The 13,807-nt window shown below is 45.8% G+C and overlaps 1 protein-coding gene across 3 annotated transcripts in view; it reads left to right on the top strand.

Moving 5' to 3' along the window:
• The window catches only part of ZNF106 (zinc finger protein 106), a 387,174-nt gene that overhangs the window by 146,951 nt on the left and 226,416 nt on the right, over positions 1–13,807 (top strand). For all 3 annotated transcript variants that reach the window (XM_085627097.1, XM_085627096.1, XM_085627098.1), the window contains exon 8: positions 6,613–6,679. In XM_085627097.1, the coding sequence (XP_085483223.1) occupies positions 6,613–6,679 (67 nt within the window). The remainder of the gene's footprint in view (positions 1–6,612; positions 6,680–13,807) is intronic.

Raw genomic sequence — 13,807 nt, 5'->3', positions numbered from 1 at the left:
GAGTCATCGTGGGACAAGATTCAAAAGCACTTCAACTTCGACCATCTGGGCACCTTGGACTTCGCTGGACTTCACCTGGAACCGAGTCAGTATCAAGGAAGACTCCTGCTGCTCCTGGTCTCGCTGTTCTGCAAGTCTTCTTCCTCGTCTGTGCCTGTGCTACTTCCAGGTTCCTCTCAAGGTCTGTGGGCATCAAAGACACCTTCATCTGTAGGCACCATAACAAAGCTGACCAGTCTGCTGCTACTGATGTCCTACGGACTCTGAAAAACCCAGCAACACAGGTGGTGGTTCTGCAACTCCCTCGAGGACTGGTCTGTCCTCTCAGCAAGTTTGAGGCCAGTATCCCTCGTCTGTGCCACTGGAACTGAACCCCTGTGCACCGCATCAACTTGCCTATGCCAAGGCTTGTTGGCTTTGCATTTCAGAGATCTTCGGGTTACAAGAAGCTCCAGCCTCCAGCATCTCTTCCTGCCAATATCTTTGTCCTCACTGTAACCTCTACACTGTGGGCCTGCATCTTTGGTGAGCTGCTTGAGGTACTCTTGCGACTCCTGTGCCTTTGGCCTGTGTGTCCTCTTGAGGGTCTTCTTTGGCTTCAGTGGGCTCTCCTGCTTTTTCGAGGCCTGCTCTGAGTCTTTTGGACCTTGCTGGTCCCAACGTTGCATCTTTTTCGTTTACAACGTTTGTTGCTGCTGCCAAGGGTTGCTGGTGCACCCGTCAGACACTGACCCCTGGTTCTTGACTTCCTGCATGGGACAGCTCGTGAAAGGTTCCTAGTCTTCCACAGCATTGCCTGGTCCTCACAGCTGCAGCAACAAGGTCACCGTCATCGCTCCTGCATCTTCCGTCATCAGTCTTCCGTGCCTTCTGGTCCCCTCCGAGGGGTTAAGACTCTGTCCCCTCTGCTTGCAGGTACTCCTCTTCAAGAATCTATCCTTGGATTCCATCAGACTCTTTCACCTTCTTCGTCAGTGGCGCCTTTCCTGAAGTCCTCCATTTTGGTCTACGGCGGTTTCCGATGTCACTTCACACCCATGCACCTGATTTCCCTGGTGTAGTTGTCCTGGTTCCTGGGGTATCCATGGGTGGGGTGACTCTCCAACTTTCTGTCTTCCACGGGGTTTCTTTAGGATCCACTGGGAAGGGTCCTTCTTTTTGAAAGCTGCAACCGTGACTATCCCATTGACTTGTATTGAGTACGCGGCTGTGTTTCCACTCTGCACACAGCCTCCGTGGGGTTCCTGGGTACTTACCTCGGGTGGTTCATTATGTCCCCAGCTCTTCTGAGTCTTCTGGTCCAAGGGCCGACTTCGGTCGCAGTTCGCTTTCCACTTCTTTAGTATATAGTTTGGTCTCCCCCTGGAGGCAACTGTGTATTTGTGCTTACTTACCTGTTTACATCTAAAGTATTGAGTGTATTGTGCTGATGTCCCCGGGTAGGAGATATACCAATGTGTTAGTGAGTGTGCATAGTAAACATAACTATTTTTATATCAACACAGTGGTTCTTTTTCTTTTAACCTACACTATATGATTAGATCTGGTAAAACAAGCTGCTTAACACTTCTTGTGGACTAAGCCTGAAAGCTGCTCTCCATCTACCACTTAGAGCTTTCTATGGTTGTCCAAGACCACTAGAATCACCATAAGGGTAGTCTGGATTAGTGCAGGGTGCTTCACTTAAATAAGTGTGCACCTTATATTAAGCCAGCCTCCTACAAAGTGTTCACGGACAAGACCACCGCCATGTGGTACTGCACCTAACCAGGATGGATGGGGTTGTGACTCCTTTGTCAGGAGACCCTGCGGCTCTGCTCATGGCTGGAACAGCAGGGCATATCACTGGTGGTTCAACATCTGGCAGGTTCTCTGAACACCAGGGCGGAGGAACTCAGCCATCGATGCCTAGCGGATCACGAATGGTGTCTCCATCCGGAGGTGGCGCAAGGCCTCTTTTAACAGTGGGGAGAGCCTCTATTTGCCTCCGCCGAGATCACGTAATGGCAGCAGTTTTGTGCGCTGGAGCTTCCAAGGAGGCAATTGCTCGGATCCTCTTTTCATCTCGAGCGGAGCTCAGGCCTCCTATACGCTTTTCCGTCAGTACCATTCCTGTCCCGAGCTCTCAAGAAGATCAGGAGCGATCTGGCTCAAGTCATTCTTGTTGCACCAGACTGGGCATGGAGAGTCTGGTATCCTAAGCTTCTCCAGTTCAGCTTGTTTCTCTAATCAGGCTGCCCCTTCAGGCGGATCTTCTGTCGCAGCAGCAGGGGAAGGTCCTCTACCCGAACCTGTTAACTCGACACCTTCTTGCGTGGAGATTGAGCGGCGCAGTTGATAACATTCATCCTTTCTCGCTAAGCCTGTAATGTTATTTTGGCAGCCAGGCACCCCTCTACGAAGACCGTGTACGCCTGCCGGTGGCCCAAATTTGTAAAATATTGTCCAGAAAGGTTTATTTCTGCTCCCTTTCTCCCATTTTGCTTTTTATTTTGACTCTTGCCCAGCAGGGCTCTGCCCTGGGCACTCTCAAAGGATACCTTTCAGCCTTGTCTGCCTGCCTCAGGCTGCCAGACCAACCCTCTTTATTCAAATTTCCCATTATAAATAGGATTCCTTAAGGGTCTTGTACATATGTTTCCACCTTCTCCTTTCATTATGCCTCAGTGGGACCTTAATTTGATTCTCACCTTCCTAATGTGCGCTCTATTTTCCCTCTGCACAAGTGCCCCCTCCGGCTGCTTACTATCAAAACCGCCTTTTAAGTGGAGTTATATCTGCCAGGAGGGTGAGCGAATTGCAGGCTCTGTCATCCAAGCCTCCTTACCTGACCCTCTCCCTCATAAGTTGGTGCTTTGCACTAGGGTCTCTTTTATTACCAAAAGTTATAACACGAATCAATGTGGGGCAATCTGTCACCTTGCCTGCTTTCTACGCTCCCCCGCGCCCCTCTAAAGAAGAGGAGCCACTCTACCGCCTGGACCCAAAAAGAGTGTTTTGGGCCTTGACCGCACTAAAGAGTACCGGGTGGAAGACCAATTCTTCGCTGGGTACGCTGGATCAAAGAAAGGTCGTACGGTGCAGAGGAGTACGATCTCGCAATTGGTCATCCTCTGCATCAATATTTGCTATGCTGTGGCCAAAAAGCAGCCCCCTGAAGGCTTAAGCGCTCATTCCACCAGAGCGAAAGCTGTACAACAACATTGTCACATGGAGTTCCAGTCCTCGACATTTGTCTGGCAACAATGTTGGCATCCCTGCACTCATTTACCAAGCACTACAGCCTAGACAGTCAAGTCCGCAGGGAAGGCCTTTTTGACCGCTCTGTCTGCAGAACTTCCTTATCTAACTTAGCCACAGTCCCTCCTCCGAGGGTGGTATTGCTTGGGTAGCTATTCAAAGGTAATGAATTTATGGCTAGATGTCTTCATCAGATGGACAAGTTATTTACCTCTGGTAATACCTTATCTGGTAGAGGCATGATCTAGCCGCATATTCCTTACTGACACACCCATTCTCCCCACACTGCGGATAGGTTTTTAGAGTCAGGGCTATTCCCTTTCAGAGCCCTAGTTGTTCAAAACACACCCATGTCAGTGCACTTCATGGCTCCATGCTTCAGCTGTGGAAAGCCATGTAAAGTAACTGACATCAGCGCACTGAGTTGCACCTATAAAGGTGACGTGGACACCATAACGGCGCAGATGACATCACACGGAGCCAACCGACACCACCTATTGGCACGCAGGTGTATTGCTCAAAGAAAAATCTTCCAGATCCCGTCTCACGCCACGGAAATTCAAAGGTAATGAATCTTCAGCTAGCTCATGTTTCTACAAGATAAGACGTTACGGAAGAAAGAATGGGACACAGTGTGTTAGAAATGGGAGCTTCTAGCTGGCAGAAGTATGCACCATGTCCAAGTAGGGACCCTTCCTTCTAGTCAGAATAAGGGAGCTACACGTCTAAAATAACCACTGCTCACTCCCTTAGTAGCTTGGCACAAGCAGTCAGGCTTATCTCAGAGGCAATGTGTAAAGCATTTGCACATAACTCTAGGTAATACTACAAAAGGCCTCCACACCAGTTTGAGAAAAATAGCCAATAAATATCTTGGTAAAACAAGACCAAAACGATAAAAATCCAACGTACAGTAACAAAGATATGAATTTTGCAAGAATAAACTTAAAATACAGTTCTTTGAAGTTGATAGCTCTGTCCGGGGCTATCACAGCGTAATGATAAAACAAATCCAACAGCTCAGGCCGGCCACAAGGTCGTGGGCCAGCAACGGTGTGGGCCAGCAACGGTGTCGGGAAGACCTGCAAACAGTACCTTGGAAATGCAGGGTGTCATGGACCGTGCGATGAAATTCGAAGAGATGGTGTCAGTGGGCGTCGATCCTGGGGGTCAGTGCTGGGGTTGTCAGCCCTTGAAGTCACACACGTTGCAGATCGAACTCCCTGAGGTTGAAGTTGGGAGCGGTGACGTTGATGGCATCGGTGGTGCATTGCGAAGTTGGACAAAGCGACGTGTAGTGTCACAGGTCACGATGCAAGCAGTGGCTCGGTGACTGCATCTTTCATAATCGGTGAGACCAGGGCTGTGGTGTGAAGCGGGGCGATGCAATGTGCAGTGTCCAAAGGTCATGGTGCAGGCAGTGTCGTCATCGCTGCTAAAGTGCTGTTGTCAGTAGACCCAAGGTGGGGACGCGGGGCGATGCTGCGTGTGGTGCCCACAGGGCACGATGCAAGCAGTGGCATTATTTAGCGATGCAGGAGTCGGTTGCCCTGATGTCGATAGACTAGGGCTGTGGTGTGGGACAGGACCATGATTCGTGTACCTCACAAGCGGTGTCCACAGGCCATGGTGCAGGCAGCGCGGTCGATGTCAGTCTTGAGCATCGTCGTCTGTGATACCATGGTGACTGTGTGAAGCAAGGCGATGCGAGGTGCGTGCCCACAGGTCACGGTGCAAGCAGCGGCTCAGTGACTCATCCTGTGGCGGTAAGACCAGGGTTGTGGTGTGAAGCTGGGCGATGCTCCGGCGGTGCCATCAGGTCACAGAGTCGACAGTGGCATTGTTGGCGGCATTGTAGTTGTTTTTCTTCTGTTGCGGCTTAAAATACTGTTACCAGTGCTGTTGGCAGATGAACCTTAAGTCTTTGATGTATCTGAGACTTCCAACAGGAGGCAAGCTCTACTTCAAGCCCTTGAATAAACTTTAACCGGAGGACTCAAAGTTCAGTCAAGTCCTTTCACTGCCCAAGACCGAAACGGCAACTGCAGGCCAACCCAACAAAGCAACAAACAGCAAAGCGGCAGTACTCCTCCTGGCAGCTCTTTTTCTTGGCAGGGTCCTTAGTCCAAAAGTGTTATAAAGTTTTGGGGTCAGGCCCCAATATTTATACTACTTTTCCCTCTAAAGTCTTTGGCAGAAAGTCCCTCTTGCTCGTAGAAACCAGTTGTGCCCTTCCCCTCTCCCTAAACTCACTACAGGAGACGGAGACGGCATTGTGCAGAGCAGCCACAGCCTATTCAGGTATCGGGGAAAACTCCACTCACCACTCTGGCCCAGGATGGCCCATCAGCATATGCTGGGCACACCTCAACTCCCAGACAGTGAATTCACAAGCCTGCAGAGACACACAGGATGGTTGAGCAACAAAATGCCCACTTTCTAAAAGTGGCATTTTAAAACACCCAATTTACAAACCATCTTTACTAAAAGATGTGTTATTAAATTCTGAGCTCACGGAGCCTAAACTCCAAATATCTTGCTGTTCCCAATTGAAAGTTACACTTGTAAAATGTTACAAGGCAGCTCCAATGTCAGTCTACGGGAGAGCTAGTCGTTGCAATATTGAAAAACGAAATCAGCACAATTCACTATCGGGAAATGTAAACCTTACCAACACATTTCCTACTTTTCACACACAATGCACCCTGCCCACAGGGGTGCCTTGGGGTCTACCTTAGGTTTGATTTACATTTATGAAAGGAGGCTAGGGCGTGGCAAGTGGGTGCACTTGCCAGGTCGACATGGCCATTATAACTGCACGTAGATACTGCAGTGGCAGGTCTGAGACACCTTTGAAAGGCGGCTTGTGTGGGTGGCACAATCCGTGCTGCAGGCCCACTAGTAGCATTGGATTCACAGGCCCTGAGCACACACAGTGCACCGTTCTAGGGACATACTAGTAAATCAAATATGACAAACATGGCAACAAATCATAACACAGTTTAGAGTAGGAGCACTTGCACTTTAGCACTGAATAGCAGTGGAAGAAGTATGCAGGGACACTAGACCAGCAAAAACGAAGTCCAGCATACCATCAAAAACAGGAGATCAGAAAGAAAAAAGATTGGGGAAATACGCCAAAAGATGCCAGGTGTAACACAATGTAATACAGGTAACCTTGTCATAACATTGTGAACTGATATTTGTATAGAGTGTTAGTTACTTTGTAGAAAATCAGCTGACTGTGGCTATGTGAATTTTTTTGCAGTGCATATGTACTCTGTTTTTTGTTCACATCTTTGAGCTGCATAACCATTTGACATATTTTCTGAAGGCATCACATTCGTCTCCAACTACATTTTGTTTTACCAGGATTGTTCTCCGGAAATCCCTAGTTTGGAGCGGAAAAACAAGCGCAGAAAAATAAAAGGCAAAAAAGGTAATGATAATTGTTAGAATAATTAAATTTAATGTTTCCGTTTAAACTCCCATTCAGTTTTTCAATAAGGAGAAGTGAAATTGTTGCCTTTTTTGGTTCATTATGTATTACACGAAGAGCTGGTTTGACATTTCTCTAATGTGTAGGAGCCACTTGAAATGGGTTCAGTGTTTTATCATTTGATAAATTATGTATAGAGGTAATATATAATAATTATATATCATTACTGTGTAGAAACTAGAGTAATATGTTGTGAGTGATTTTAAGATAAATACAAATTCTGAGCCAGACGACCTCCCCCCCCCCCCCCCCCCGCCCCCCCCCAGAATTTTGAAGAAACAAAATAAAGCTTTGGCGAGTGCCCAGTCCTTCACTTTTAAATACGAAAAAACGTATTTGTCATAGTATTTGATGACTTACATAAGGCTAATATGGGGTAGATATATAAGAAGTGGGTATAATAAGGAACAGTCATCCTTTTAGGGGAGATTATGGTCTCTTTAATTGAGTAGCTCTCATTTCTTCATAGATGAATTGCCTTCATTTTTGTGTATATAGAGTGCCAAATGAGTTTATCTTTCAGCCAAAGGGTTGAGCTTCCTCCTAAGGTGGATATTCTACATTTACTCTTTGTAAATGCATCCTTACTCAAAGGGAACCACTATTAATTCAGTGTATTTCAGTGTATTTCTCTGTTCTGGCTCATGTTATTCGCAGGAGTTTCAACCAGATTGTCTTTCTGAGATGCTGTTGCACCTTAAGCTTTTTGACTGCACATTCATGGTTATTTGTACAGCTACCTCCCTCTTAATGGAATCTTTGTTGTTCAAAAGCATAATCATTTCTGTGCCTATGTGTAGAGTCCTGAGATACATTTGAGATAAAGGTACATGATTTCATAAATCATTACTTTTGAAGGGGTCTTTTTTGTCCTTTTTTTGAAGAGCCTATTCTAATTATAAATATTACACTAATTTGTCATTTAAAAAGAAAAATTCAGGTGATGCTGCATAGAGATATTCTCTATAAATAGAAGAATGTTGACATGGCTGCTCTAATGGCTCCCAAGGTTCCAATGCAGGGAGGTTGGGTAGTAAAGCTTTTTCATTGCCAGTTGGGTAGTTCTTTGGAACTAGAATCCACAAACATCATTTTACCTTGTTAAGGCTTATTGTTTATTATTGATATTTGAAAAAGATATTGACATCACAAACCAAGATCAACCTTTTTTATTACAGTAGGGAGTCTCTGTCTATCTGCCATTTTCCCTTCCCCATGATTGTAAGAAGCCTTGGAAAGAGAGCTACATAGTTTAATTGGTTTGTTTTCCAGACTGTAACGCCATTAAGAAGTTAGACATGTTTTAAAAGGTTCCCTATTTAGATCTCGCCTAAGCTATCGCACATGAGCTGCTCTGCGAGGCTTCTAGTTAGGACTTTAAACTCCGACCACACCTGCAATTGGCCTTTGCATGCGTCTTTCTAAGAAAGACATGTATATGAAAAAACACAAGGGCACCCAAAGGAATTGGACAGGGACCTTGGGAGGTTATCTATTAAAGGAAACAATGGTCCCTGAAATCAAAACGAAATTAGTAATATAATGAATATAGCCAAGATTGGTACTATATTGCAGCCAGTGTCCAGCCGGACAAGGCACCTGCCTGTATCCTGAGACTTACATATCGTGAGGACAACATGTGAAACACATTCAGGCAATTTCGGTGATGTTTCTTTCTTAGAAGTATATAGAGTAGCGAAACATCTAATACATATACTGTCACCTTCACAGTACGTTATATACACAAATTAGAATGTGTAAGGTGGACAATTGTGTCGATGGCGTTTCGATCCATATCAGGGAGATATCGGATCATCATCAGGACTAATCAAAATAAATTGCCCATAAACAAATGCCTGAATTTACAAGAAATAATAAGGCAAACAAAAACCATAGGAAAGTTTGGGAGAAAATGCAAGGAAAAAGGGGGGAAAAAACATAGTAGTTAATTATACATTTGCATAGAACTGCACTATGAATGTGTTTCACATGTTGTCCTCACGATATGCAAGTCTCAGGATACAGGCTTGTGTCCCACTATGATTTAACTTGCATTCTTTGGATCAATGAAAACCATTTCAACTTATTAAAGGTGCCTTGTCCGGCTGGACACTGGCTGCAATAAATTTCTAAGAAAGACAGCACACAATTGGCCAAAGGCGGGTGCATGTCCCGCCTTCTCTCTCCCCTGGCCTAGGGAGCTCGGGAGCGAGCAGCGGCCCCACACTGTGCCTGCTGCAGAACTTAAATTATTTTGAGTGCGTGCGACCCACTTGTGGGCTTTTTTAAAAATTCCTTTTAGCGCGCGCACCCCACTCCCGGGCTTGTCCTTTCTTGTGTACCTGCACAGTTTCTCACTGCTTGTATATTAGGGTTTACATAGACATTCCGGGAACAATATCCACAATTTAAAAGTGTGAGGAAAATTTGCAAAACGCCCAAAATCTGTGGAGAAGTAAGACATCTGCTAAAAGCTAAAAGATTTGCCTCAACTTCACCTGCCGCATTATTGGTCCTGTGTACTGGCCAGCTGTCTCTGGAAGCCTTGTCTCTAAAGAAGTTGAGTCTAATTCTAATGATGTGTCCTGTGTGATTTTAGGCCTGCAATATTCTCTGTGGTGCCAGATGTCAGATGTCGACCAAGTTGACCACTTCGATGGTGCACGAACACTATATCTTGACTGCCTCTAGTCGAGGATTGATGGAAGATCAGTTACGAGCAAAGGCTGAAGTTTAATATTTTTGACTGAGGTCTGCTGCCTTAACTTCCAAAAGTAATTAATCACCGGAAATAAATGCTTTTGCCGCTGGGCACACAGGGTAGGGGCTGCTTACTCCAGTGAACTGTGCTTTTGCGAATGGACCTTGACTAGAAAGAATAAAAGCATATGTTAAACTAGTTTGTGCATACAGACAGCTGCATGCAAAGTACTACCAAAGTTTAAGATGCTACAAATTCCCTAAGCAAGTGGTCAAAAACATAAGTGTGGTCTGTGATTTGTTTGATGGGTTTCTTGACTTAGAAAAGAAATTGGGCCGAAGGAGGAATACGGACATAACCACTGGCACAATTCTTCCCCTAAATGCTCTGATAATTACGTTTGTTTTCACGCCAGTATTGTCGCTCCAGAGAAAGTATTTTTTTTAAACTTATTGTTTTTTGTTACCGACTTAACTTTTACAGCTACAGTCCTACAGTAAACCGTGTATAAAACGTGTCTGGCTTGCCTTCGCTCAGTTGTAAGATGGATTGTAGTGCTAAAGGTTTTTAGAAGTAGAATGAGTATTAATTCAGTACTTGAAGTGCTTGTGCGTTTACACGTGTGGTGTATAAACACGTGGAGTCTCAATCGACAAAGAGCAGCAGTGCATCGACACCAGTAAACGTGCTGCTTCGAAATGAAGCAATTTCTATGAATCGTTGGGCTCTGGCATTTCCAGGACGATGTTTAACTTCTCGTTTGCCTTGTGTCATCAGAAACAGTTTAGCGAGGGTTTTAGTCAAGTTTGCTGAAGGTTGAGGCTTGATTACTTTTTGAGAGCATAAAGACATCACCGACGAGAAACCACTTGTGAAATGGCCGTTTTACTAGTTCTCCCCCAAATACGTGTTCACACTGGTTCCACTTGGCGATGGCTGCCAAAGTGCATTTTGGCTGCACAGCATGGGTTATCGAGCCTTGGCTTGCAGCAGTACAATATTACCAGTTTGTTTAATCTTCTGGGATTGTCATGGCGATTTACCATTGCGTTTACATGACAATTAAGAGGCAGAAGCTAAACTGGACATTCCGGTGGTTTTGTCTGGTCACAATGGGGAGCGTGGCATCTTTAATTTCGTAGCACTCATTCGTGTTGCCTAAGCGTATGCTTTGCCCGTTTAGCAGTACACTTTATGGCCAGTTTGGGACATAGTGACACAACTGCCGCACCAACCCCCTCCGCATCTTCTGCAGTTCAAACATTAAACACGTTCATTATGTAGTTAAGAGCAGCAAAATCGGTCATTATATATTTTTCATCTGTAGCTCCGCCCCACCTTTCTGGCAGTTTAGCCTAAAGAATGTCAGTGGCACGCGGCTATACATATTCAGCTCGCGTGTCATATCTCTGCCTCCGAGGAGAGAGGGCGGTGAACTTGTTCCACCTTCAGAGTCTCCACGTCTTTATCTATTTTGAGACCATTCTCTTGTGGGCAGGGAGAGCATCCACCATGTTTGATATGGGACTGATTAGGACGTTAGACCATTCAGTGCTGCGTGCACCGTTGGGTGACTTGAACTCGATAGAAACACCAAGAGGTTTGTGCTGTGTATTTTTGTAATTTTTACAATGCTTAATTTTTTTTTAGAACATTATTATCCTGTAGTGTAGTATTGGTGTGCTGCAGATAAGTTAATCTGATAAACAGCTTTGTGTCCTTTACTGCAAGATGCTATTTGTGAAAAATATACCATTGTACATTTCTGACCATTTTGGCGTTGTGTGGAATCACTTGGGTTTGTCCAAAACAACTAAGGGGGGAGGGAGGGGGGGGGGGGGACTCTTTGCTTTATTCAGTTCAAAGGTGGACGTCAGTCGAGATAGTGTTTGTTGTCTTGGGTTTTCTGTGAAAATATACTGTTTCTGTATTCCAGTACAGCTGCTTGTGAATACCTCTAGTGAGTCAGTAACACCCCATTCTCTGGATTAGCGGAAGAGCTGGAGCATACTGGCTAATTTGAAACCAGTCTGTAGGGTGCAGCAGCCGTGCAGCTCCCCTCCCACCTCTCCTTAGCAGTATTATTCCGGACTGAGGAATGTTATTTAATTTATCTAACTGTCAAAATGAGTCCTGGAAATTGACTTTGTAGATGACTATTTTTAATCATGCAACAGTGTTGTCATTGTCAGTGCATCCATTTACCGTGCAACAAGAGACTTGGTTTAAATGCTGCTTCATCCCTTCAGGACCGTGGAAGAAGGGTGACTGTCTCTCAATCCCATTCTCACAGATAATGGAATATTGGGAATATTAAGACTTTCTTCTCGACCACAACATCTTGCATAATGGAAGACTAGCTATGGCACCTATGGCTCCCTGGCCTTTTGTTAAAAGAGGAAAGATTTGGCTGCTTTGTAACACTTTTACTCTGTGCTCAGTAGAATGACCATACATACATAGTGATTATGTCCAGAGTCATTTTGTTGGCCCTTGAGAAGCTTGGAACTGAGTGATTACCACATTTTCCTATCCCAGTTTGCCAATGTAGAAAAGACACCTGTCTATATCGGGAATCACATTCAAGATACTGAATGAGTTCTGGCCTCAAGCTGACCTGCAACTTCACCCCCCCCCCCCCACCACCACCACCACTTCCCCGCTCCCAACCTTCCCATTTCGTACCTCCTCCTCAACACCTGCTCCCTCACCAAACGTGACCCTGGTATCTGGAACCTGCTGCATGACGACTCTCATTACCTGCTTATCTTGACAGGCACTTGGCTGACCCACACATCAGCTCCCACCATCGTCACAGCTATCATCCCAGGTATAAGAACAGAAGGCAGGATAGGATTAACAGTCTCTGAGGGGTACTCTCCATCATCTACAAAGAGCACATTCAGTGCTCCGTTACCTTGACAAACACCAACAGTGACATGGAACACCTGACTTTCAAACTCCACATCACCGTCAACTACACACTGACCGGCATTCTCATATAACTCCTCTCTCCCCACTCCCTAGACCACGAGCCACCCTCAGAAGCACATTTTACGTTTCTCATTGCCCCCTTGATACTCGGCTCCAGTACATTTATCCTCCTAGATGACCTCAACCACCACCCGGGAGATGTCACCAACCCCAACAGTGCTGACTTCCTGGAGGGCCCGACAAATCTCAGACTCACCCAGCGAGTGGAAGGCCACACTCAAGCCACTAGATACCTTTGGACCCCAGCATCGCCAGCCTCAGATAAACCCCAGTGAAAAAGCTGGAAAAAGATCTTTGAACAATGCTGGTTCCCAGTGTTCCTATATCACCGACCACAGCACCTCAACAACCTCCACAGAGCCATTTCCAACTTCAATGTCAGGATCGCCTCCTTCGCAGGCACTTTGGCCCCACAAAAGACCACCAAGTCCAACAGACGAAGACCATAAGCAAGGTGGTATACAGATTAAATCTTTGCTATTAGAAGAGAAATTCGTTTTCCACCTCTCAGTAGTGGGGTCAAGTCAAGTGAGGGCACCTTTGTGCTACATCAGATTTTGAGGACTTATTTACTGGTGCAGCCCATGTAGCCCACACTACTGTTCCGTTACCTTTGGTATACAGAAGAGCTCAAACTTGCAAAACGCCACTGCAGGCAACTAGAACATAGATGGATACTAAGCCAGGATGACTTAGACAAGAGCACCTACGATCAAGTGTCAAACGATAACACCAGCAAATCAGAGCTGCCAACCTCTCTACTCTCATGAGCACATCCAAAAGCAGCACCAAGGAAATCTTCTCCCTTGTGAAAGACTTCACCTCTCAGACAGCAAGCTTTACCAACATCACTCCCTCACAGGACCTATGCATGTAGCTGTCCCTTTTTGTCAGTAGCAAAATCACCAGCATCAATGACAACTTTGACCCCACCTACCCAACCAGACCAATCTGCCCTCGCCGCTGCCTTACTTGTCACTTCAATCACCAAATTGACCACCTGGTACACCATCACCTCTCAGGAAACCACCGCGACCATGCAGTCCAACACTCCGGCGCACCCTGGGACCCCTGCCCTCATCACGTCTTTACTAAAGTACTGGACCCAACAGCACTGCCCGCACTCCGATCTGAGCGATTCTGTTAACACAGCCACATTCCGGGGCGACTAGAATCATGCCATGTTTCTCCTCAAAAAACGTTCAGTAGACCCAAGGAATCGAGCCAACTACTGACACATCTTCCTGATACCCTTCCAGACAAAAGTCATGAAGATCACTAACAAACGTGTAGCCACATATCTCAACAAAAACTACCTCCTTGGCACCATTTGAACCCGGATTCACACCCAGCCTAGGCACTTAAATCGTCTC

This window comes from Triturus cristatus, chromosome 9, assembly GCF_964204655.1.
Source record: "Triturus cristatus chromosome 9, aTriCri1.1, whole genome shotgun sequence".
Taxonomy (NCBI): Eukaryota; Metazoa; Chordata; class Amphibia; order Caudata; family Salamandridae; genus Triturus; species Triturus cristatus.
This window is presented reverse-complemented; position numbering and strand designations above follow the sequence as displayed.